The sequence below is a fragment of the Mizuhopecten yessoensis genome, unplaced genomic scaffold (assembly GCF_002113885.1).
Source record: "Mizuhopecten yessoensis strain PY_sf001 unplaced genomic scaffold, ASM211388v2 scaffold6683, whole genome shotgun sequence".
In the NCBI taxonomy this organism is placed as follows: domain Eukaryota; kingdom Metazoa; phylum Mollusca; class Bivalvia; order Pectinida; family Pectinidae; genus Mizuhopecten; species Mizuhopecten yessoensis.
Genome location: NW_018406672.1, coordinates 476,861 through 504,838, shown reverse-complemented (window position 1 = coordinate 504,838; position 27,978 = coordinate 476,861). Strand labels below are relative to the sequence as shown.

Sequence of the window (27,978 nt, the reverse complement as noted above, 5' to 3'; positions counted from 1 at the left end):
GCAGGTGTTCCGATTAATTGTACACGTTTAAAGGGATTAACCACTCTTTTCGTAAAAATATTGAGGGTGGCTTTTTCTTACCCGAAAATTGATCTTGGTCCCTAAAGCGTGTAAAAGCACTTTGGACACCTTAATTTAGGTCCAAATATAGCTGTAACAAGTTCTGATGTCCCTGTGGCACAACTACAATCGATTCCATAGATGATGGTCGAGGACAGAAATTCAGATTAAGAAAACACACAAAAAGTAATCCATGTGGCTCAGGTGAATTCTGTTAAAGGAACTGAATACAAAGACTGTATATGTGCTACTTATAAATATTTGTAAGTCTATTTCGGGGGTACAATTGTGTTGCACCTTCTTGGACTGATTGCTAATTTATATTGTACATGTACATGGAAATTAATACAAGTTTGTAAATTGCGACCACCTCATGCTTCAGGTTTATTATTTACCCTCAAAAACACAAACAAACAAACAACAACAATAAAAAATAAAATTATGCAATATTTATTGAAATACGTCTTTGGTATTTTTATTAAAAAGTGGTTAGTTATTGTGGAACATATATATATATTCACTTTTTGCTTTGGACAAAATGAAGTGTTTTCCCAGTCACAACGTTTTTTTCGGTACCTATTTTTAAAAGTATTCATTTATTATATTTTACTGGCTTGTGTTACCGCAATATGATTGGGCACAGGTTAATTACGACAAAATTTCAAATCCCCTTTCCAAAAACATACTTAAGTTTTAACATTTTGCAAAAAAAAGACATGACTTCTACTTTGCATACATATGTAAGTATGATAAATATTGTTCTCAGAAAAGCGATAGAAGGACATTTGATACAGTTCAACTTTTTTCAATTGATTAGTTTGCAGTTTATTTTTTTACATATTATTGTTGTTAGAAGGTTTTCAGCAAAAGTGTGTAACAGAAATAAATGAAAATATTTATTCCATATTTTGTCTAAAATGTAAGGAACGACCACTTTGGGTAGAGACATTTTTTTTTTGTAGGTAGAGATTGAGATATGGGTTATTGCCCCTTGATTTTCCCATTGTTTGGTGGCGCTGTAGCGGAAGTCAGCAGACGATAACAATATGGCGGACGGCGATTCCAAAGATTCCCCAAACGTACTATTTCCCTTTAAACTTGATGATTTAGACTTTAATGTCAACTTTTTAAGAATGGTGAATTGAAACTATATCTTTTTATTCATTTCAGATCCATTCGTCTAACGCAGGGAAGCTCCGAAAACTGTTCTACAGCAAATACAATGGTAAATGTAACTGATCGACGCATTCTATTATTGTATTGTGGGCCGTTTTATATTGAGTGACATGCAAAGTCCTTTTACATATTTTACCAAATTCGATGTATACTATTTTAAGACTCGAATACCCTTGAATTAAAGCATGGCATATGGTAATGACCATTGTGACGTTCAAGACATTTCGGTACCCAGTTTTCAAAATAGGGTGTTTCAACTTTGAAAGACGAAAACTGTTGGGAAAAAAATATAAAATCAGCGAAACAGATAACTCAAAAGGCAAATAAATGCTGGGTTAAAAAGAAAGCCAATTGTCAAAAATATTTTTTAACTGATGTATTGCAACGACCTATTGGAAGTAACGAAACGTAAGACTATGAGTTACTTCTATATATATTTAATAATAATTACTTCTGATCTAAAGTGGAGTACTCATATCGATAACATCACAAAAAAGCCCAATTCCACTCTGGGCTTCCTGAGGCGCAATCTCAAAATTTCATCCTCTAACATCAAGCAAAAGGCCTATGAGTCCATGGTCAGCCCTCAGATTGAATACGCTAGCCCAGTATGTATGGGACCCTTACTTAAAAAAAGATATAGACAAGCTAGAGATGGTACAGCGCAGGGCTGCCTGTTTCGTTGCCAACCGCTATCGTAACACCTCCAGTGTTGGCAACCTGTTAGAACACCTAAAATGACGTAGTCTTGCAGATCGCAGGAAAGACGCGAGGCTGACCATGCATGCTAGAAATCCATCATATTAAAGTTGCCATTACTACTAAGTATCTCACCCCTATAACCAGACAAACGAGGCATAGTCATCAAACCTCATTTCAAATTATCTCATGCAGGACGTCTGTAAGGAAGGAATCCTTCTTTCCTTGGACTATCAAAGATTGGAACAACCTCCCTTCTCAAATTATTTCTTCTGATTCAATATACTGTCCTTCAAATCATCTACCTCAATATTAAGTTCTGTTCCTTTCTTTTCATAGTGTTACACCTATATATGACATATGATCTTCCCTATGCTGAAGTGGGTCATCAAATGGTAGAAGAAGTATTAGGAGAGGAAAACATGCAATAGACCCAGACTTTGATTAATCACAGGGATTTATTACAAATGTCTTATACATGTACATACTGTGCTATACTGATATGGGTCACAGCACACATGTGGAAATCAGTAATATATATGCGTATTAGACATGTGCTGTTACCCATATTAGTATTATGTGTATAAGACATTTGTAACAAACCCCTGTGATTAAACCCTGGGATCTCCAAATGTGAGATGTGTGTTGTGACCCATATCAGTATAGCATACATGTCTTAGACATTTTTAACAAACCCCTGTAATTAAACCATGGGACCTCCAATTGTGAGACAAAGGCTCTAATCAACTGACCTGTTTTGTCACTGCCTCCAGCCATCATCCAGACCAATCACACTTAGAAATGAAATCCAGTGGTGAAAGTATATTGGTCTTTGCCTCACTGTTGGGGCTGCATGTGCTCTCATATATTTCAGTCAGTTTTCGGCATCATATGCTAAGTCCGTGATATTACTCTGTTCCGAAAGTTCCACACTAAGGATTTCTGGTCAAATCTTTTAAAGGTTTTGGGAAGAACAATTTTATAACTGATCAAATGACAGTTTGAAAGTTCAAATATTCAAGGAGAATGTTTTGAACATTTTTGAACAATTCTATGACAGACTGGTTTGAGATGGTAAGATCACATGCAAACACAATACTCACATGTAATGGGCTAATTAAATAGCAACCTGGAATCACCTTCATAAAGTCTTCAAAGTTGAAGATATTTTTTGATGCCAAGAAATTTTGGGTCTGACATGTCATGATTACTTGTTTGCCCAACATATGCTCTAAAACCTCAAACAGTGTTAGAGGTTTAACATGAGATGCTTTTGACAGGTGCCGCGTAACCAGGCGGAAGCTGCATCAAAGAATTAGTGACTCGGAAAGAAGAGGTCGCAGTCGGCAAAATCATATCCGATGGAAAAAGCCCGACCTGAGCGGCCTCTTATTTTATAGGAGTAATGCTATACAGTACTTGGCTTGTATTAGTAAAAAATATATTATTTATTTATTTGTTAGATATTCAAACTATTTTCAATTAAAATGAGATTTCAAACTTGCACACCATATGTTGTTTGAAATTAAAGGGTTAAATAAATTTTTTGGTTGGCCAAACAGATGACAAGCTTAGTAATTAGTCATATCATGTACTTGCAGCCAACATATATATGTATGTTAATTTCTAATTTACTTTAAAAGAAAGGGATCTTTAATTGTGTTATTTTTTATGAAAAATATAAAAAAAAAAAAAAATGTGTACTCTTGTTATTATTTTCAGTACAAGCAGATTACATATAAATACATTTTTTACTTCCTGAAATTTGTTATTGTTTCAGTATTGATAAATCATAAGTCACAAATAGAGAAGTAAAGATGACATTTAGAAGCTTGTAGATTAAAACTTAATGACTTGAAGGTCCCGACCCCATGTAGCCGAGTGTCAGATCCTATTTGCTGCCATATGCATGTTGGACCCAACTTTAAAATGGTCAAATGTTGACAGTGATTGTATGTATACATGCACAGAAGGAAGGCTTTACAACAAAATGAACTTTTCTTCTTCAATTTTAGAATGCCTTAATCATGGATCTTTTACATCTTCAGTAAAGTATTTGTACTGAAAAGTTTATTTATGAAATCACCCATAAACCTCTGCCCTTTCTTATCACAGTATTTCTATTCCTCAACATTCAAATGAAAGGTGTAACTTTATATAATAAAAATAATGAAAAAAATCCACAATGCTAATTCTTTTGTTTTTGTATTGTAGTAGAAGATTTTGTTGGAAAGCAACTTTATGATCAAAGGGATGCTGACAGTGTGGCTTCAAATGATCTATATGTGAGACAGTTCATCAGAACCTATGAAAGCCTAGAAGATGCAGCAAACAGACTCCACGAGACATTAAAATGGAGAAAAGAATTAGGAGTAAATGGTGAGACACAATTATAATTTCTCGACGAAAATTCCCCCCCCCCCCCCCCCCCCNAAATCACATGAGTCAAATCATTATCAATACCAACCAGTGTATCATCTTAAAAAAATATTGCATACTAATTGGTACATTGTTTCTTTAGATATAGATTTGAGATCTTTAAACATCATTATACCACCAAAAAAAGTGTATTTGTTTTTACAACAATTATGAAACTAAGTTTCCAAACTTATATAACCACTTTTGTTGTCCTGGATAAATATGTGTAGGCGAGTGAACTATCCACTAAGCCACACCGCTAACCAAGGTAATGACAGATTTCCCACTCTTCATAATTTTAAACTGGTATTTATTTTGATCAAAATTTATCAGACACGTATCTGGCCATTCATATGCATTTTGTAGCAGGTTGCCTTTCAGTGAGCATATCTTGGTATTATTCTTTTTAAGTGTCCATTCATCCATTTGTTCTTAGTCTGTCAAACAAATTCTTGTCTGCAGCTTCCTGAAGTGTTCAACCAAAATGCAAGTGTTATGAAACTTACCACATGTATTATTGACATCAGTCTGTGGAGATAAGTTGAAGGTCAAGGTCATACTTACATCACAGCTTCAGCATCTTTAAAGGATGATTAGGAAATTGTACATTCAATTTGGTTTGTCTGCAGGTTTTTGACTAAAAAATTTCAAACCTCATCCATATTTTCCTGATGTCAGTCTCTGGGCGACAGTACAAAGTCAGATTCATATATTTCAGGTCTGCAGGTCATAGCTACAAAATGATAGACATGAATTAGATGTTTGACTTGTCTACAGGTTCCAGACTAAAACTTTTCAGCTAAATTTTATGAACCTTCACACATTTATTTCTGGCATCAATCTCTTGGGGATAGTTGATGGTCAAGGTCATATATATGTCCAAGCTGAAATTCATAGCTACAAAATGCTCATACATTTGTAATAATGGAAAGTTCAAAAAAGAATACACCATATTTTTTTTAACTACATGTACATAGATAGTACTGCTTGTTTGCATATATACTTGGGCTGTCACAATAAATCAGAAAAACAGGTATAATCACTATACACAGGTATATCGTACTGTACCACAATACAGAGATGAAATATTGTTGTATCGCAATATTTTTGAAAAGTTTATTTTTATATATCTCATCCTGCTTGGTGTTTTTATAACTTTGCAAATTACTACAAATTCCAACAGATACCAATAATCATAAAACAGGCTTGTGACATGACAGTGGTGGGAATTAGTTCAAATTTTGTTATTGATGGTTGGTCTGACAAAAACACATTCATCTTTTATCACTATTGCTAATATTTAGTAAACGTATTTTACCATACTATCAATCTGACTCATATCCCATCATGATTTTTGTGGGTGTATTATGTACTGTTTGCACGTACTCTAAAAATAGTCTTGTTGTCATATATGATTTTGTCAGCAAATATGAAAGTCACAGCTTTGATATGATCAGAACAGTTGTCAATTGAATCTTTTGTCATTGTTTTAGTGTAATTAATTCCGAAAACAAGTAGATATGTTACAGTGTAACAAGAAAAGAAAGTAGTTAGGAGGCATGGTAGTCTAGTGGTAGGATGACAGGCTTGTGACTGAATGGTTGCTGTGTGGGTTCGAGTCACGGCATGGCACTGTGTTGCATGTTTGAGCAAGATACTTTACTCTGCTTGTTCCAGTCTACTCAGCTGTAAATGAGTATGCTATTGGTCAGTACTAGAATTGAAGAATGCTAGAGCTCTGTGAGCGCAAAATTGCAGCACCGGCTGTATGCTTCCCAGAGAGTTGAAAACGATTCTGGCTGGTTGCAAAGGGCCCTACAACTACAGATAATAATTTGTGAACCGCTTTAAGACGACCTATGAACAAGGTTGTGATAAAGCAGTATATAAGAACCTCAAATTATTATTATTATTATTATAAATCTTTCTTAACAGTTTCCACTAATTTTATTGTGATATATACTGGTATATTTTTAGATTTGTGTGAGACGTCGTTTGAAAGCTGGAGGTATGAGCTAGGAGCAGGGTTTTACCACAACCATGATAAGGACGGCAGGAGACTGTGTAAGTTCCTTAAGCCGTGGGACTGTATAATAAGTTGATTTCTTTATCACTAATTGATATATTGGTAAAATGATTAATTACAAATCGTCAAGTCTCTTTGACTTATCTTTAGTTTCAATTTTATGCCAATATTAGCAATGCTATTATAAACACTGAAACCTTGTTATACATGTCATTGCAATGATTTGATCAGAGAAGGTTTACCAGTAGCTATGCATCAAAATAGATGTATAAAGGAATTAATTGTAAAATTGAGGGGGACAAAATAAAAAGAGGAAAATGATATTGAGGGTTAACTGAAATCAAGCAGTTTATTTCATCCATGTCCTGCTTGTTTAGTAAAAGTTTCAATCAATCTATCATGTTTTTCTTTTTCTTCCAAGTCTGCAAAATTGATACAATGTATAAACAAAATATACTTTTATCAACACCACAGCTATACTCTCAATAAAACGGCTTCTTAGCGAACTTTAGGTGAAACGTTGAACAGAGTTATATGCATTGTATTATGATTATTATTTAGTATCTACTGTACCTGGTCATGGATGTTGTTTCTGAACAGACGTGGAAGACATGCTTGGTATATTACAATTAATGATTTTTATTTTTTTTCCAGTTTTTGTCAAAGTAAAACTACATAAAAAAGATGCAGCAGATTTTCCAATGGTGAAGAAGTTTTTAGCGTATCATTTTGAGACTATTTATAAGGAAGAGCCAACAAAAGAAATTGTGGTTGTGTTTGATATGTCACAGGCAGGCTTGTCAAACCTGGTAAGTTACTTGTTGCCAGAGCATCCAATCATAGTCAGGGCTCACATTAAGGAAACATTTTGTGTCGCCAATTGGTTTCGCTATGAAAAGTGTGTGTCGCCAAACTGAGATTTCATGTCACCAATTTTTGACATCAAGTTATTCTGTGTAACCATGCCTCATTAGTATTGTGTCATTATTTGGGGCCGCTGTGGCCAAGTGGTTAAGGTGTCTGACATTCTGCTACCACTAGCCCTCCACCACTGGGTCGTAGGTTCGAGGCCTACGTGGGGCAGTCGCCAGGTACTGGCCTTAGGTCAGTGTTTTTTAGCCCACCATCATCTGATCTACGTAAATGATGCTTGTAATCCATTCATTATAAAAGAAAGCCCATGTCTTTTGATGTAGAAGTAGTAAACTCAATTATCATCATCAATTGGCCATGGTTTACTACTTGCGATTAAAAAGTGATAATTGATTATGATTTTAAAATTGATTGCCCGTCACTAGTCCTGGGTTCAAAACCCAGTCTGGCCATTTCAATCTGTGTATTTAAGGTCTTTTGAATATTTCAGTAAAATTTCCAATACATGATTTAATAAGGGTGTGTTTTCCTATGTATATGAGAATCTGTATTTGCTACGTACCAATTTAAAAAATAACAATAGGAAAGTAGTGGTGCCCACATTCTTGATTCAGTGGCCTTGGGCCATAATGGATAAGATTGGTTTATTTTCAGCAGAAATAAAGTCTAGATCTAAAGCTAAGAAAGGGGCAAAAAATGGTATTTTGTTTGATTTATTATAGAAAAATGATTTTACCATCAGGATCATCTGACTTTTGTACTGGTGTTAGTGGTATACCATTTGTACATCAGTGTGTACATGATTATATACAGTCATGTGTTAATAAAAATTGTGTTTAATTACCTCCTACATCTGGATGTGGAGCTGCTTGTTTTTAAAGTTGTCAGTAGAGCTACATGTGACCGTATTGGTTGGTAGGCTGTTCCATATTCTTTCCTTATTAGGAATTAATGATTGTATAATGAACATGTTGTAGTACATGACACCAGAAACTTCTCTGTCCAAGTCCCTGTATATATATACCAATGCTAGTGATGAAGGTTTAATTGTAAGGTATGTCCACCAGGTGATACAAATAACCCAAATTTAATGTATTTATTCTGTTTTTCCTGGACAGTGCATTCTTTTCTTAAGGAGCAATTTAACTTATTGGAACTGTGTATGTGCTTAATTTATGATATTTTGATTATTTAATTCAATAACAAGTTCTTTATTTTTTTGCAGGACATGGATTTGATCAAGTTTGTCATTACATGCTTCAAAATATATTACCCAACTCTCCTTGGTAAGTAAGAAATACCATCCCATATGTGGTCCACATATATATTATCTGCCTCTCCTGTAGGTAATTGTGATATTTACATCAAATGTATTATGGTTGATATAGAAACCTTGTTTTTGAATAGGATTTTTTTTTCAATAATGAATATGGCTGAACCAAAAGAGATTAATTAATATTCAGAAATTGATAAAGTACAAAAGGAAAAAGGAAAATAATACATGAATTTCAGTTTGGTATTTGGTTTCATTTATTAATGACAATTAAAAATTAATAATAACATTTTGTTGTTTTTCAGGATACATGCTGATATATGAAATGCCATGGTTATTCAATGGTAAAATATATACTTTGCTCTATAGGTTTCAAACTTTCTTTGACCAGCTCCACACACTTTCTCTTCTATTATCAAATGTTGAATAACACTTTTAAGCTAATTACAACACTTCAAAATATTGAAATTCAAACTGTCTGATAAAGTATTCCTGTAAAAATCCTGTTGAAATGATATCAGATCTTTTTGAAATGAGCAAGTAATGAATGGTTGCTTGAATTTAAGCTCTCATTTATTATTTTTGATGCATACTAATTTACTCTTTTATATCATTTCAGCGGCTTGGAAAATCATCAAGGCCTGGTTAAGTCCACACGCAATAGCGAAAATCAAATTTGTGACCAAAAGTGATATTCAAGAGTACATCAATAAAGACCAACTCCTAGAGCACATGGGAGGCACAGTGAGTTTGTTAATCCCTTACATAAATAACATTGATCTATTCCTCCCTTCTACCATCTGTCTTAACCTAATTGTACCATAAACCATGTGTAGATGCCTAGATGGGTATATATGTTGGATGGAGGGAGGGGGTGGGGCAGTGGAAAGTTTGTTAAACCTTTACCTTAACAGTCCATCTTCCCTTTTAAAAAAATAAAAAAGCTTACTTTGGAGACAGTGTCAGTTTGTTTTAAATAATTACGGAATTATCAACAGATTACTTTTGAGACAAAGTACGTTTGTTATGAATATTTGCTGTACTGTCAATAGATTACTTTGGAGACAGTGTGAGTTTGTTCTAAATACATAACAGAATTGTCGATAGATTACTTTTGAGACAAAGTGACCAGTCTGTGACGTTAACTATTTCCCTTACTAGTCATTTGGACTAGTGAACCCATAATTTTAATAGTCCAACTGTGAATTTTCTAGTCCAAATTACAGACTGGTCTTTTTTACAGCATGAAGTGTAAATTGTGATCTAAATTGGAAAATTATTAGAAATCGAAACAAAATGTCTCGCAATAATTAACTAAAGAAACGGAGCACGGAATGTGATCGCCAATTATCTTTCATACAGTATTACTGTTGTTTCCATCGAGCCTTTAAGCACTAGCCAGAACCGTAAATTTTTCTTTCGTGTTGGAGCATTTTTTTCTGTCTGTTCACGGACAGGCTTAGCTGGTTTTGAACCTTTCCCCCAACTTAGCAACAGCGCCATAGTTGGTTTCACGTGGTTATAAACCGGAAGTAATGTTTGTTAACTACTAAAATCCGGAACCCAGTCTAGCAAATTGCTCATCGAATCTTTGAAGCTTCGACGAATACTGTATTTTACGATAGGATTAGATATTGTGACAAGCTTTATAGTGCAAAATATATACCATTAATAATGTTTCCATTATTTTGGAGGAAAATTACCACTAGTCCAGTCAGACTAGTTAAATATTTTCAATACTAGTCCAGACTTAAATTTACTAGTCGTGGGCATCGGACTAGCTAGTGCCTTAACGTCGCAGACTGGTGTGAGAGTGTTAAACTTCACTTCAATGAATTGTTTGAAGGTTTGTTATTTGTTTACAGAAGCTATTTATTGCAACACACAATTAAAATTATCAAGCACCATCAGTGGGAACAAATGTCATTAGTTTTATATGCAATGTGCATATCAGCATACAAATGTTTCCTGAAAATCAGTCTGAATCAATAGACATTTTGTTCATCTGAAAACCAGCCTTATTATTTTCAAAAGTTCTACATACATGTACTGTATATACTTGACGAATTGTTTGGGTTAAGATCTTAGATCATGCAGTAGTTGTTTTTGTAATTTTCTCTAAATATCATTTTTAATGCATAAGAATCTGTACAAATTGCCTATAATTATTCATCGCAAATTGTTTCCTTTCTAGGACAAGTTTGTGTATAAATATGTCCCATCAGAGGAAAGAGAAGAGGAGGAAAACAAATTAAAGAAAAGGGTGAGTTGATCTATCCTTTATATTGTCATGTTTATATCGTCACCACTAGATGATTTGTTGTATACATTTTAAGTCACATGATATGGATCTATATCAACATTACACATAGAATCTAATGAGCACTGTACTATCAATTAAATGTTTTACCAATTAATGGCTTCTTGAAATTTCATTATAATATTGCTTTTCTAGGCAGTTACTGCTGAATGTTTAACTATATATGTATTGAATATATTATTTAACTCGTTCACCTCTGACATTTTATACAGTTGTGTTCAACCTTGAATTGGAAGATTAAAATGTGTCTTCAGGGGTGAATGACTTAAATACAAAGAGCATTGAATAGTGACTAGATAATGTGTCGCACACAACGCTCAGATCAGTAAACATAATGCAATGTAGACACCAAGGGGTGTAATTATATTTTTAGTCCCTTATCAATACTATCAGAGGGGACTACATGTTTGAACTCCATCAGCTAGTCCATCAATACGCTTAGTTTGCACATGAATTTGTCCATGGCATGTCTTATATTCTCATTTTCCTACAATTGCCAAATTTTGTATGTGTGTGCCTCTTGTGATAGTGGTGTGTATTACATAATTGAATTGGGTCTCACGCTCCACTATTTTTCAGAGTTATAGACCTTTTTTTCACAGTTTCACTTTGTCCACCACATTTATTTTAACTACTTCAGAATTTCTACATAATCATCTAGTATAAAATGTAATATAAATGATAAAGTTTTGAAACCAAGACAGTGTCACTTTTTCAGGCATATATTTTTTTTTTTTCTTTCATATTTTCAATGTCTTTATGTAAAATAACGGAAGACATTTTGAAATCCTGACAATATATATACATGGTATATCGATGAGCACTGTTTTGCATATTAATTTAGGAATTATCATTAAGATGTGCACTAATTAATTTCCTAGTACACTCGCTAGTCTACATGTAGATTACATCTTTTTTTCAAATTTTTGTTGATATTTAGCTGTACATATATAGATTGATATGAACTGTTTGATAGATCCCCCAACCACAACCCAAGGTAAGCATGTGACCACACACACCTAAGACTGATGTTCCTTAAAATATTAATTGCACTACACTGCCATTTGAAATTTACATTTTAAATTTAACCATGCACAAGATTGAATAACAGTTTGGACTGTGTGGAGAACAGTTTGGACTGTGTGGAGTGGAATTAACTAAGAAATATATTTAACTCTTTTGTCTATCTGATAATACACCAGTAAGGATACATAAAGAAAAAAATATATCTTGAACTCATATGAAATTCTGATATTTGGAAGAATAATTAAAGCACTAAAGTTGATACTATTCCACATCTGCGTTCAGAAATACATCTCTATTGATTGTTCACTTTTGGCACACTCCTGTAACTCAATTACACAAAATACCCTGCACATCACATGACATACATAAAGGCAATCCAGGGACATACAATGATAAATGACAGTTTTTGGAAGGTCACTTTATTTTATGTGTAGATTAATAATTACCTGGTACTTTGTCTGCAAGATTTATGTTCTATATTTCTCCCATAACCACTGTAGGTTTCCTCACTCATTACTCCTTGGATAAACCTGCTAGGAGTTGGTAAACATTTTTGGTTACCCACTAGAGGGTAACACCCTGGACATGATTCTAATGGTCAAACTTTGATTTATGATGCCAAGTTACAATGCTTTTCGATGTCATTTTCCATTGTGACGTCATGTTCCACAGCAATTGTTTCCCCCATCGGAAAACCACATGGAGTATGTTCCAAGGGGAAAATGTTGGTTTTCAGACAATGTACGAACGTTATAGGAGCAACAGGCCTCCAAACTCGTGATGATTAGTTATCACGCTTGTCTAACTCTCCTTAGTAAATTTTCAAATTGTAAAAGACACTCAGTAAACCTTGTGTCTTTATAAAATTTGAAGATTAACTAACATGAGTTAGATAAACATGAAAACCAACCATCAATCGTTGGGGAACATCTATATCTCCTTGAAATGGGTAAGAGAGCATATAAATAGAGCCTCTAATTCTTAACAACATGCTTTTATAAGGGCCTCTTATAATCATTCTGCAGACTGTTCATATATATATGTCAGTCCATTTGTCCAGTTTTCATTTCCGCATGATAACTTTCATAGCTACTTTCTAATTTTGATGAAAATTTGGGAGCACATTAAATGGGTAAGGATTAAATTTGGTAGGCATGTAAAAGGAGGAAGGATTTGGGGAAAGAGTGAAATTTTAGCAAAATTTGTGCATAATGAATTTGCATAATACGCTCTGGTTGATGATTTTATCACAATAATATAATCAAATATGACTAGATTCTCATGAAATTCGTTCAGCATTCCCACTTAATAAAGGGGATGGCTAAATTTGAATTTGAATTAAATCCCACTGTAATTAAAGTATCAAACAGTAATTTCATTGGTCAATTGGATGACAATTGATTCATTTCCATAGGATGTGATCAATTAGGTATAGCAATGAAAGGGAAGTAATCACATAAAAAGTATGGCTGATTTCTTGTTAAACATGGTCAACATTCATATGACATATAAATCATATAAAGTACAAAATCTAGACAAAGTAATATATACTTATTATTCCCAAAATAGTTTAATACAGTATTTTGGATCACTTTCTTAGGAATTTGGTTGAAATAATAAGATAATGTTATTGTAAAGTTTGAGATTAAAGTTTGAGATTTATGATTAGGCAGTGCTATAAATGAATTTGAGTACTTTACCTCTAAAATATTTTATTTTCTATCTGTCGACAACTTGGTAATACGGTAAAAAACTAGAGTAACATTTTAATTGGAATACAGAAATTAAAGGCTATAGAATTGACAGAAGTCCACTGTACTCAGGTATTCTTATATATTTGAAACATTCAATCATTAACAATCTAATTTTAATTGACATATATCAACATAAATATTGGTGAAAAGCTTTTTCTTTTTTTTTGTTCTAAGGGTTACAGGGTGTCTGAAATTTAATAAACAAAGAAGCCTAGGCCTGTCAGCATTACTTGGATTGCCTGTAATTAAGATATACACAAGTACACAAACACCATTTCTTTCTGCATAAATTGACTTTTTGACTATTTAATAAAGTACAAATAAATATCAAAACATCAAAGAAGTGGAAATGTTTAGTCTAAAAAAATCAAAGTGTTTTGTTTTTCATCTTTTAGCTAACATAGTTACAAGATTTCAGCTTTCTTTCACTGCGTGCATTGCTTTGACATGGACATTTAACTTTATTTTAACTTATTTTTGTGTTTTCATTTTATTTTATGCAAAAATTAAAGAAAACATCAGAAATTAATTTTCTTACTGTGTGATATAAAAAAGATTATGTTTTACCATGATTGAAAGAATTGTGCTTATGTGGAATAAAAGAAAACTTCCTTCTCCATGTTTTTTTCAATAAAAATTGATTTTGGCAAATTGAAAATTAATAAACATAATAATTTTCAGTGTGTCTGGAATTAGTTATCTCCCTTGGGTTTGTATGAGTTGCCATAGCAGCAAGCAATCTGATCAAAGTGACTGTGGTATTGAGGATGTATAGTGTTGGTGTGTTAAAATTATTGTGAATCATTTATTCAAATATTTTCTTAGTGACCAACATTAGTTGTTTTCTACTGTGTGTCTTTTCCAATGAAAACCCCCATTGATGTGCTATCTTTATCAAATTATGTGAAGACCTTCCTTAAAACTCAAGATAAAACAAATATAAACAGTACAGGTCATTAGTGTGTTTCCTTGTGAGACAGTGAGTGCCATCAGAAAGTCATCAGAGTTATAGCCCTTTGAGACAATTACATTATTATCTCCCCCTTATCATTGTCTCTTGTTGATGCCTGGAAACAAGATGGCTGATGCTGAGGAGGTAATGATAATTTCTAGGGTTGATTTTTTTGCTGTCTATACCTATATGCAAGTGTTTCACAACCTTTATTTGCTAACATGTACAGATCAAAAGGCTGTGCTGCATTTGTAATATGTATTTAATATTCAAAATTGCATTTAATTGCTCATAAGTTATTATGTTATATATATGAACATGTTTTGTTATCAATAATTTTGCTTAAATTTAATTTACATGACTATTGTAGGATTTTGATTGATCTTCGCCTTTTTTTTTAAATCATTCACATCAGGTTACTAATGTTAAGCATATCCTACAAATAGAAAGATCAAGTTACATTGTACAGACAGACAAAGGCCCTATGAATGATTAAGCTGACATTGATTTTGTTGTATCAGTTGTCCTTTGGGGATTCTCATGGCTGGAGATGAGTCGTGCCTCGGCAATTTCACTAGCTCACATTCTATTGATTATTTAGGTAGTACATATTGGCTGAATTGCACATGTGCACAAAGAAATGTACGTTGAAAGTTATTTTTAACTGCTGTTCTTATTTCCTCATCTAAATTCTTGAACATGTATACAAGCTATTGAAATATTTAACGTGTCAATCTTTCAATGATTTGTTATCCCTGCCTTGCTGGATAGAATATTGATCAGGTTTTTTATGATCCTGTGTAATCTTTGTAATGCTCAAGGATGTAAATCCCTCAGGTAGAGGACATGCATGCACTCACCTTCCACAATGACCAGTACTCACAATGATGGAGGTTATACACAAATGTATTTTAATTAAATGTCTTATTATAGATTATTGTTAATATGTTATTAAAATAAAGTTGGTGGATATGTGCATACTAGGATCTTTATATACATATATGTGATTAAATATGTGCATGCTAGGATTATTTAAATTTAAACCAATTAAATATTGAAGTGGTGTATTTATTGTTACAGGTGACATTTGCTGAGTCTGCTAAAACTGCAGATGGGGATGGGTCTCCAGATTCATTTCAATCACCGATGGGCAAAAGTGTAAGTAATAAGTACATAGATACATACATATACTCCCAATTCAGACTCCTTATTTCATTGAGAAACTCCTGATTTGCCATCCTCATATCTTAATTTGTGAAATGATAAAATTATCAAACTCCCTTCATCTTCAAATTTTCTCAAAATCAATTAATTCATTGCATCTAGAGCAGTTTATTCTATGAACATGAATTTTTTAGGCAACCATCTTGTAAAATAAGGGTCATTGTAAGTACTTTGTAGACGTTTCTGATTTTGACCCCTGCAGTTTCTCATTACCGTCCAAAAAACCCCTGAAATGTTGACCTGCATGTGTATACTTAGCCAGCTGGCAGCAGAGACACTTTATAGTCCTGGCAAATCAAGCAAGGTATCTGATTAAGATCTCGGCAAAAACATCAATAGCTGTGTTTAAGGAAACAAATAGCAAAATATCATATATAGAACTTATTGGCTGAAATGAGATAGAAAAAAAAAGACTAAAATTTCCTGTTCAAATTATGAGAAATGCTTTGTGAAGATTTGTACATGTATATATCTGTTCATCTTAATAATTGTCATACAAGATTGTTCAGAACGATCAGTATATTTTGTATGGTTAATATATCAAGAAACTATAGAGAATATGCACTCCTGTGTTTAGTAAATACATGTACTAGTATGACTGAAGTGCATACATTATATTTTGATAGCCAGATAAAGCGGAGTATCAATTTCCTTCACAATATACCAGGAAAAGATATTGCAATATGGCTATATTATCATCTTTTGCTGGTGCATGTCATCATTTTAGGAAGGAATTTACTACATTTCAGTGATTTGAATAATGCTTTTGATTTTATGTATGCCCAAATTACATGAATTTACGGATATGTGACGGTGCATGTGTATTTCATTGAAAAATATTGGGAAATTTGGGATTTAAATAGATTGATTGATATAATAACCCGGAAACAAAGAAGGATTTAATATTAGATGAAGTATCAAAGCACTTATGCAAATACAGATAGGATTATATTCAGTGTTATAGTTACAGTGCAAAGTACACTTATAATAAGTTGCATTTAGATACATGAAATGCAATTTCTATTGTAGAAATTTAATGTTAAACTAATTATATAAATGCCTGTCTGAATGCCATCTCCTGCTTCACTTAAGTTAAAATGTCACACCTAAAATTCTGGAAATTAATTATATAAAAAGATACAGTACACATTATTATCATGATTTTCTTATTATGAATTATAAATGGTTGAATAAAATGCAAAAGAGGTTATCTCATTGTGTCAAAATCGCCTCCTGCTAATTAAAAAAAAACATTGTATCTGGGCCATGCAGTTTATGTTTATGTACACAAGTGAAGGGTAATTTTTCAAAAATGATCAAGTATTTACGTTAACCGTCCATACATACTTAAACTGTCATGGATTACCGTATATTGTTATCACTAGGTGTACAAAATGTGGTGCTTTATATCTAACTAATGGGACCTATATTGTAGAAAGTTACTGGAAAGCAATGTTTAATATTTTTTAGGTTGAAAAATGCTAAGAAGCTTTAATATAAATCCAGTTTCCTGTAACTTAAATTAGGGGGTAAAAATGAGTGTACAAGCAACTGTGGACTGTCTAGTGTCTATTTGCCTGTACTTTGCATTAAGGTTTGTGTTTATCTCTGGTTTTCAGGGTCCGGGCATGAGGAAGGTCGGCATTCGTGGTACCACTGGCAAGATGGAACCAGGTGTTGATAACTCCTTCATCGGCAGACTGCTCACCATTAGGTAAAGTAATATTCATTATTGCTATATATATATATTAAAGGAGAAGTGTTAAGAATTATATACAAACAGACCTAGGATTTTCGTCTCGCCGCCACAAAGTGGGAGAGAGACTTAGGTGTTGCTTTTCCGGCGACAGTGTCAACACTAAGTTTTTGCGTTTAAGTTACAATGTAGTTTCACTGAAAGTATAAGTGCTAAACAAACCAAATTTGGACCATAGATGCATCTTAGGTAGTACATCTCAACCCATGCAACAAATTCTGGATGCGGCCTACCTTTCATGGTCCATTGAATTTGTCAGCATCTCCATCAAGTTTTTGTATTTAAGTTAGTTTCTCTGATATGTGCATTGATGGGCATATGAGAGACATATTATTCCGAAAGGCTTGTGTTCAGTCGGATGTAGATATCTGTGCCTGTTATGTTATAGCTGATTTATCATGAAAAAATTGAAACAATTACAAAGATTACAAAAAGTTTTAAAACCATCTAGGATTTTTTAATTTGGGATGTCAGATTATTTATTGCATTTTTAGTTGCATCTTTGTTTTTCAAGGAACTTCTTTACTTTCTTAACCACAGCTTTTGTGAAAAGTTTATGTATTTGAATTTCAAACTGTAGCTGTTAAAAAAGTGACAAAGAGTTCTCTCCCTTTAGTCAGTTTATATTTGTTTGATTGTATATATATATGTGTGTCATGTTTTTCAGCCCTGCTGAAGAGTTGGAATTTAGCACTGATGAAAGTGGAAAAGAAACATTTGATACCATATGCTTGAAGAATACATTGCCATACCCAATCGCATATAAAGTAAGTAAAACTATGCCCTTTTTCTCAAATAATTTAGAAGTATTAACAAAATTACTGAACAATGATGTTTAAGGGTTTTCACAACCTACTTGGTTGTTGCAAATCTGTTCCTGATAGATGCAAAGTTACTTTGTTATATGACTAAAAAATGATTTTATTTTCAAATGTTTAGGTGAAGACAACATCTCCAGAAAAGTATAAAGTGCGACCATCATTTGGTGTTGCCAAGCCTGGAAGTACTGTTGAGGTGTTTGTGTACTTACAACAAGGTGAGAAGCTTGAGATCTGCTATATCTGTCATATTCTGTTACCTTTAAATCAATGATAAATATCAAGGCTAACCAATGCAGTTACCTCCCAGCATTTAACCAAGAGAACACTTTGAGATGAATAGAATATTAAAAAATACCATTATATGAGTTGACATATATACAGCCATTTAAGAAAAAACGGTCACATGTAAAAAAAACGTTGAATAGCATTATAAGTTCAAAATACACGTTACTAGATTACAAGATTACGACTGGTAAAAAAAATCTTAGAATATACCTTAATATGGTACTGCTTTCTTGCTAATAGTCAATGTGCAGTGAAAAATATCTTTTTATTGTGAAGAGAAAATGTAATGGTTTTTACGTGGTTTTATGTTCCAGGTTACCACAACACCATATCCAAGGATAAGTTTCTAGTCATGGCTATGGAGGTCACCACAGAGTCACAGGATAAGCTGGCCGAGTTGTGGAAGACGATACCAAAGGAAAATATAATGGAGCACAAGTAAGCTACACTGCTCAGACAAGTTCGCATTTCAGAAGTTTACGTGCATTTTTGGTGGAGTTTTGCCCCTTTTATTTCCAAATAAGGGCAATGTGTAGTAAATTCAAGAACTTTCTTATTTTTTAATCAATTCCTTTCAAATTTTGTACCGTAATGCTAGAAGCAATATTGTTCAACATATATTACGTTTTTTTCTGTCGAGTTTCAATTTTCCGCGTTTTGGAAATCTGAGATATCTGTTAACACGATAACTCAAGCCAAAACACTTTTATTACCGGTACCAAAAGCTCTAAACATTAGTTAAAATGCCATGAAAATGCTGGAATTGAGATAAGTATTTGAAAAGTTAGGTAAATTCTGGAAAAGTGTCCAATATTGCTAGAAAAGTGCTGAAATATGTAAATTTGCCAGGGTTGTGTAACTCAACTAGCTCAACGCTGGGAGTAAACGAGCAGATTGCATGTACACCAGGCATTGCTTCTTGTTGGCATGCAGGACTAAAATGAGCAACAGATCTAGAGACCAACTGCTATGGGATTTAGAATGATTACGGTATATTTTTTTACCCTATCAATATGCTGCTAGACTTATTCATCTCAGCAATGTTTACAACAAACCCCACATGTCAAGATTAAAGCATGTATTTGAAGATGAATTAATATTTGCCTTCTACAGATTAAGGTATAGAATTCGGTAGAAAACATTAAAAACAAAAAGATAATAGTGAGAAGAGTAAACATGACGTGGGACCTCAGCGTCCCTGATGTACATTACTGGGAGATCCAGGTTGTACGGCTTCTGAAGCAATCATTTGTTGATCATAAATCTATTTGCTCGAGACATTCTATTATTACGCTGTGATGGCTGTATAATTTAATACTGAGGCTGCATTCATTGACTGTATTTGCCTTACAACCAAATGTGGTTTACTGACTTCAACAGTAACTAAGTAAGGTTGAGTCAAAATTGTTTATCGACTTTAACAGTATCATAAAACTGATTGCTGAATAATATAAAAAAAAGTGAGGCTTACTAAAATTACTTTGAGGCGAATATTCTACTCCCCTCTCTTATAGCTGTTTTGTGAATAGGACTGGTCTAATTCCTGCAATGAAAATACTAACTGACATGCGATACTGTAAAACTATATGTAAACTAAACAATAAAATAATATGTGAACTAAACAGTAAACCATATGAGGACTCCATAATAAAATCATAAGTGAATTAAACAACGAAATCTAATATGAACATAACAATAAATCATATATGAGGTGAACAGCAGAGTCTCATGTGAATAAACAAATAAACAGTGAAATCTTACCTAAGTACATGAACAGTAAAGCTTGAAAATACAATGTTATTTTGAACTAAATGCTTTCCTCCCTATATAGCTAGTTGGCAGTCAATATAATCATTTTGGTCACTCTTAAATTAAAAGTGTTTTAACCTGTTATTGAGCTAGTTCCGATGACCTTAAATTATTTTGTGATATAATTTAAAGCGATCCACAATAATTGTAACAACACACAATTATTATTAACTGGTGTGTGCAGAGTGTTGATGTCTGAAACTTTATATTTGATTGGTTTGAAGGTTGAGGTGTGTACAGTCGAGCAAACCCTCGCAGGGACAAGGTGCTGGCGTGGATTCCAGCCAAGAAGAAAATGTACAAACGCTTGCACAAAAGGTATGTATTCAATATAAAATCCAAGACCTGGTTCTTCTGACAATGTTTGTTAATATGAGCCACCAGGTACTTACTGATATAATGGGTTAAGAGTGAATGTTTTTCCAGCAGTTTGTATCTGTTCAGCATTTTTAGGTCACCTGAGCTTTAGCTCAAGTGACCTATTGCCATCCGTTTTCGTCCGTCGTCGTCCGTCGTCCGTCGTCCGTTAACATTTTACATTTCAAACTTAAAGTCAAGTTCTGCTGGGCCGATTGAACTGAAAGTTGGTAGGAATGATCGCCTCATGGTCCTGACAAAGTGTTGTTATTTTTCGGGTCGATCAGAAATCCAATATGGCCGCCACGGCCGCCATTTTGAAAACCTATTTCAAACTTAAAGTCAAGTTCTGCTGGACCGATTGAACTGAAAGTTGGTAGGAATGATCGCCTCATGGTCCTGACAAAGTGTTGTTATTTTTCGGGTCGATCAGAAATCCAATATGGCCGCCACGGCCGCCATTTTGAAAACCTATTTCAAACTTAAAGTCAAGTTCTGCTGGACCGATTGAACTGAAAGTTGGTAGGAATGATCGCCTCATGGTCCTGACAAAGTGTTGTTATTTTTCGGGTCAATCAGAAATACAATTTGGCTGCCATGGCCGCTATTTTGCTACTAAGTTCTAATAGGCCGATCTCACTTAAAATTGGTCTAGGAATGATCAGCTCATGGTCCTGACAAAGTTAAGTTAACATTATACTATTTTTTACTCAAATTGGTACATATTTCAACAACAAAAATAAATACTGTTAACTCAGGTGACCGTTTAGGCCCATGGGCCTCTTGTGTAAATCTTGCATAGAAAGTTAAGTGCTTGGGGAACATTTGTTCAGCAGCTTGTATATCTTGATAAGATTTTTTGAAGTCGTTGGGCATTTAAAAAAAAATAATAATAGTAAGTTAAAGAGGGAACTTTTGTTCAGTACCTTGTACATCTGGTATTGTACGTTTAGAGAGAAAACCAGCATCTTGTTCACCTGGTGTAGTGAGTTAAGAAGGAACATTTGTTCAGCAACTTATTTATCTGGTGTAGTGAGAACATTGTTAAGGAAGGACTTTTTATTACAGGTCGATAGCCTAATGGAAAGTACTAGGCAGACTCAGAGGATGTTAAAGGCCCTGGGGGCACTACAGCTTATGATTATGTTTTTGTTGCTTGTCGGACTCTTCCTCCACTACCAATTCACACCTGCCGAAAGTGCCAACTACACTTCCTGTCCAGGCTCCATGTGGTGATGCTCTCTCTTACTCAAATCAAACTGGTGCTTTCTACAACTGTATAACAAGTTCTTTTAAGTTGTATGAATATTTTTTAAATGAAATATTGGTGACATTAATGTCAACACATTAAAACGTTACGAAATGTAGAACACAGTTTTCTTTTTAATATATGTAGTTTATTACATTGAAATCTTATACAATACAATCAAATGGTGCAAATGACTTTCCTTCAAATCTTTTGATTGGTGATTGATTTATTTTTTGGTAAATTTCAAGGTTAATTCTTTTACAAGTATTGTGACATGTGTACTATTCATTCATATTTCTTTTTTGATATCTGTCAACTGTGTAGACCTCAAGAACTAGGATGTGTTTGAATTTTTACTTTGATTAATAATATTTTATAATATATGTAGACCTCAGAACTAAAATGTGTTTTAATTGTTTCTGTGAACAAACCTGCAATACAAAATAAGATACTTGTGTTCAATTTTGATAGGAAGATGTAGCATTGATTGTGTATCTCTTATGAGGTAAACAGTGGCACCTTTGTTTCCCCCAAATACACTAGACAGTAATAACTATTCTGGTGTTATGAGAGAGCAATATCAATAAGATCCAATTGAATTATTAAGTGCCCACATGTACATATTCCTACCATTATAATACAAATGTGAAACTTAAATGTTTGATTGCTGTTGAGATTATTGAGATATAATTGTTTATGTTATACCGGTACATAATATAATGTATTTATTATAATTGCTTTTTGTCCTGTCGTTGTGTATTGTCCATCTGTACCTGAATTGATTTTAGTAACATTTTGCAGAAGGCTCCCCCAACCAAAGACATATTGAAATTGTGAATTAAATGGGTCTTTCCTCTAAGAGTATGAGGCACAGCTACCGAGGGCCAAAGGGTCATACTGGCTAGATTTTCAACAATCTTCTTTTAATCTTCTTATAGTTAATGATAAGACTTTATTAAAGGTGTTTTATTTAAATGTGAATTTCATAACCCCTTATTTGTAAAGGGGAATAACACTTTAGGAATGTTTTTTTTAATTTTCAATGAGAAATGATATAAACTTTTTTGGATTGACAATCATTGAATGTTAGTTTTTATGGTATGAAAATTAAGACCTTGACTTCCGCTCCAGGCTGAGCTCAGGCTTGTCAAAATTTGAAAGAAAAGTTGTTAAAATCAAAATAAGAAAAGTCTTTTTCTGACCGAGATATACCAGGATCAAATACTTTTCATGGATGGAGAGTTACAAAGGTACTTTATCCGAATTGTGAATTTCATTACCCTAGATCATTGTTTATTTTCGACTGAAAATAATTCAAATTTGGTTAGGTTATAATCATTTGATGGCAGTGTGATGATACTAAAATTAATACTTGAACAAAAAGGAGAAGAAATACAAGGTTGAAATCAAAAACCAATTATTTCTGAAAGATCATAAGATGTTGGACATGTTATAATACAATAATTAGCATTTTCTAACTGATTTATTGGAGGTTTGAAGTCTTACTGTATAATAAGCTTATTGTTTTCTGACAGCTACTGTCTATATACATAGGTTGGTCCCCTCTTTATTGTCATTGTGTCGACTAACCAGTTAAAAATCCATGTTCGCTTTATTTCTGCTCTTTTGCTTATAACATGTCTCAGCAACACATGAAGTTGAGTTATTACTCGGGCGACCATTGAGGCCCAAGGTTCTAGGGTTATATTATTATTACCATGTTATCCAATGTGTCTGCATTCCTAAGAAGCATGAAATTTGTGTATTTCCTTATACACTAGGGTATACTGGTTATCAAGAAATACTGATCCTCTGGTGACATCATTTGTAAAAGAGATATTTAACACTTGATTCTATAGTTAAAATTAATAAAAAAAAAATGATATTAAGATGTTATGGAACGAAGGTGAAAAGCTAGAAAATATTTCACTTTTAAAGGTATCCTGATTGTCAAGAAACACGGATCCTGTGATTAACTCATTCACCCCTACATGTTTAAACTAGACTTGCCCAGTCTTTGATTTGGTAAGTTTCGAAAGTGAATTTAGGGGTGAATGGGTTAATACATTTCTGAATGATTCTATATAATGAAAAACAATGAAAAAGGTTAAGTAAAGATGAAGATGAAAGCAAAATTAGGAGAGGTAATTTATAAACCAATATTTCCTGAATGTATGATTTGTTGATACACATGTCCTAAAAATGTGTGTGAGAGTGTTCGGAGGATTGAAAAGGTATGTATTTATTAGAATGTTTCTGCACCAAGTAAAAAGTTGACAAGAAATTTAATTTCAAAATGGTTGTTAAATTTATGTCGAGGGTGTGGTAGTTGCATATCTTTTCATCTTGTTATGCTTTATATATCACCATGACAACTGGTTTTGTCATGACGACAGTTTAAATGTTTTATGTAGTAAGTCACATGTAATTGCTGATTTTCATCGAAATCAGATGTAGGTCGTGCAGTTAATTAATTCTGCCGGCAGAAGTCAGTGTAGATGTTTACATATTGTGAATGTTAAAGGCTAAATCTGTGATATTGATATAAACAAATAAATATATATTCCAAATCAGGTTATTCTGTAATAATGTTAGATTTTTTAATGAGTTGTGAGAATTTACTTTATGTGACGTGACATGAAATGTTATCAACACGTTGCTTATGTATCTTTATATTGGTATATGTGTACACATATATTTTAACTGCTTGTGTAAAAAAATAACATATATACAAACTGCTTATGTTACATAATAACATGTAAATGTAGGTATATATGCAACAGAGGTTATTATTTTTCATTGCCTCTGCCAGTGGTTGAGCCATGGGACCTCTGGGTTACTTCCCAATGAGCTACGAGTGTATAGAGAAGATTCCCTAGTCACGTCGGCAGGAATCAACTAGTATTTTACCAGCATGACATGGACCACAATTGTCATGTGTATAGACACAATGCCTTATATGTATCAAACTACAAGTGTGTTACTATGTGGAGTGTAGTCATATGTGACAGTGATATTAGGTCTTTAGCACAAGGTATTTAATATCAGTCTTTTGTTCTTGTCATTTTTTATGATTGATTTATCAGTTATGTTATTCTTTACTGATTATTTTATTGTTAATTGCTTTAATGTGTATCGATTTGGGACCCTTAAACAATGTGTTCAGTTTGTACATTGACCATCGTGTGCTTTTATCAACTGCTTCAAACGTGTTAATGAAAGGGAGGATCACATTAAATCAAAGCTGCTAATGGTTTTAAGTACCGGGGTAGGCACGTTTTAGAGAGTTCAGTACATACATATATTTTTACAGATCTATCAGGGAGTATGATTCGGCAATTCTACTAACAGAATGAAGATATTTCAGTTTGCGTCCTGTCCCAAAAGTTCAAATTTTATAAATCTACTATTAGGTTCGCATGCCAATCTGTGTTTATTTACACATGGAAGCTTAAGGTGTACTAAACATGTATATACTTGGTGATATGTAGAGAGCAGTCACTATGCCGCCGTATCTAGTATTGTAATGCTGAAGGGTATACAGTTTGACATATATGTATATACTTGGTGATATGAAGACAGAAGTCACCATGCCGCCGTATCTAGTGTTATAATGCTGAAGGGTATACAGTTTGACATATATGTATATACTTGGTGATATGTAGACAGAAGTCACCATGCCGCCGTATCTAGTATTGTAATGCTGAAGGGTATACAGTTTGACATATATGTATATACTTGGTGATATGTAGACAGAAGTCACCATGCCGCTGTATCTAGTATTGTAATGCTGAAGGGTATACAGTTTGACATATATGTATATACTTAGTGATATGTAGATAGAGGTCACTACGCCGCCGTATCTAGTATTGTAATGCTGAAGAGTATACAGTTTGACATATATGCAACTGTGATGGATCACTTGTGGTTCTGATATATAGTATTGGGAAGTGCATTATTTTCGTTGAAGGAGAGCTCTGTTGTTGGAATGCTGACTTCAATTTATGGATGCAAGTATTCTGTAGTTGACAATTAATTAACAGGAGGGAGATTTAATGTTTATTTTAGTGTTGATTGATATCTTAACGTTTCGACTTGCAAAATTTTATTAAACATTGTTTCAGTCATTGATGAAGCATTGATTTTCGTTGTGATATTGAAATACAATCTTCACCTGAATACAGATTTTAAAATATAATGAAGCATCTTGTTGTTTGTCATTAAAATAATGAGTGGATGTTTTTTTTATCTGGTGTAAAAGGTAATCATTTTACTTTGAGATTTCAAGCATATGATGCAATGCCAAGGTACCATTAAATAAATATTTTCTTATAAGCACATCGTATTGAAGTAAACATATTTTTTGTTGGCGTATCGATGACAATTTTCCATTAACCCGCCTCATGCGTTGTCAAGACAGATTTTTACATGCAGAAGCACAATTATTTCATTTTTGGCAGTTATGATAATTTAGCACATTTGATCGAATTGGATCGAAGAATGGCAATTAAAATGATTACTGTTAAATTCAGGAGTTGACAGTATTTAATGAAGCGATCCTAAGATACTTAGGCCAGAAAATAGAAACCAGGACTGTCAAAACAAAAGGAAACCTTGGGCCTGTTCGTTTATGCAGAACAACCGGGTTGTCCGTTTTAAATGTAACAATTTCGGGTATAAATCCTGGCGGACCTGCACATATTTATGCAGGCCTTGCAAGGCTTTGTCAAGGCTCGTCTGAAAGCAGGATCAGATTACTAGGTCCGACCTTATTTAATAAACGAACAACTGTGGTCCGACCAGTTCAACCATTTAAACGAAAACGGCCCTAGCTAACTACTCTCAGAAAAGTAGGAAAAAACCCTGACCTGCTATGAAAGTATGAGCACTTGCTGAGCCACATGTGGTACCATTCATGATATTACCTGTCCATTTCTGTAAAATATGTCAAGTCTTTCATTTTTGGCGGTTATGATAATTTAGCGCATTTGATCGAATTGGATCGAAAAATGGTACATGTACTTAACATGACTACTGTTAAAATTAGGACATTGACAGTATTGCCAAAACAAAAGAAAACTTAGCTAACCTTGCATTCTATCAGAAAAGCAGGAAAACACCTGACCTGCTATGACAGTATGAGCACTTGCTAAACCACATGCGATACCATTCATGATATTTTCTCCCACTCCTCACAGGCGCGTCTCCCGTTTTACGCTGGAAAGATCAGCTTGTCATCCCCTAGGGGGAGATAGCCTCGTGCCGATAAGCACTTGTTCAATTGTAACGTCATCAAAAGTGAATGACAATATTCATATACCCCACATGTGTTTTTGTTTACAAACTTGGTAGATTATTGTTTGTGGAGTTGTGACTGAAATAATAGGATGGGAGAAAAATAATCATACCCTACCTTGAGGGTGTAACAGAGAAAAAAATCGCCCCTCGGATAGGAGATTTCTAGGTTTTTAGAAAAAAGGAAAATCAACAACATAGGAAGATAACACGTTTCAAGTCACCAACACAATATTGATTTAAGTAAATTCAGTTGAAAAGTAATATTTTACTTGGGGAAATGTAATATATCTCTAAAGCCAAAATTTTGGCTGAATACTAGTTCTGTGCGACATAAAATACTCTTAAACAAACAAAAAAAGGTTAGCCCGAGTTTCCTTTGATCCAAACACCAGACTTGGACATTTTGACATATAGATGCACACCAGACATATAACATGTCAAAATGTCTAAGTCTCGTGTAACGGTCAGATGCAATTCGAGCAAAAAAACAACCAAAGTATACTCGGTTTTTGTGATTTGAAGGATATCTCGACACATTTAAATTTGTAGTATATGCGTCCTGTTTATAATCATGATAAGATTAAGTTGCTTTTCAGGTCATG

The 27,978-nt window shown here is 33.6% G+C and overlaps 1 protein-coding gene across 2 annotated transcripts; it reads left to right on the top strand.

The window, feature by feature from the left end:
* Window positions 1-1,062: 1,062 nt before the first annotated feature.
* Window positions 1,063-26,276, top strand: LOC110452417 (motile sperm domain-containing protein 2-like). 2 transcript variants are annotated; one of them, XM_021500923.1, is made up of 17 exons: window positions 1,063-1,139; window positions 1,231-1,285; window positions 4,150-4,314; window positions 6,331-6,417; window positions 7,034-7,188; window positions 8,478-8,538; window positions 8,831-8,869; window positions 9,145-9,269; window positions 10,720-10,788; window positions 15,658-15,735; window positions 16,004-16,105; window positions 17,421-17,515; window positions 18,225-18,324; window positions 18,497-18,593; window positions 18,978-19,101; window positions 20,697-20,790; window positions 21,898-26,276. In XM_021500923.1, the coding sequence occupies exons 1-17, from the start codon at window positions 1,107-1,109 to the stop codon at window positions 22,063-22,065; spliced, it is 1,647 nt and encodes a 548-aa protein (XP_021356598.1). In that variant the 5' UTR covers window positions 1,063-1,106; the 3' UTR covers window positions 22,066-26,276. The 2 variants fall into 2 exon arrangements, with proteins under 2 accessions (XP_021356598.1, XP_021356599.1); XM_021500924.1 differs by lacking the exon at window positions 16,004-16,105.
* The last annotated feature ends 1,702 nt before the right edge of the window (window positions 26,277-27,978 follow it).

Excerpts from the sequence above, each read along its gene's own strand:
- LOC110452417 (XM_021500923.1), top strand. The coding sequence starts at position 1,107 with ATGGCGGACGGCGATTCCAAAGATTCCCCAAAC. Across the intron at positions 17,516-18,224 it reads GGCAGACTGCTCACCATTAG|CCCTGCTGAAGAGTTGGAAT; the intron begins GTAAAGTAATAT and ends CATGTTTTTCAG. Across the intron at positions 18,594-18,977 it reads GTTTGTGTACTTACAACAAG|GTTACCACAACACCATATCC; the intron begins GTGAGAAGCTTG and ends TTTATGTTCCAG.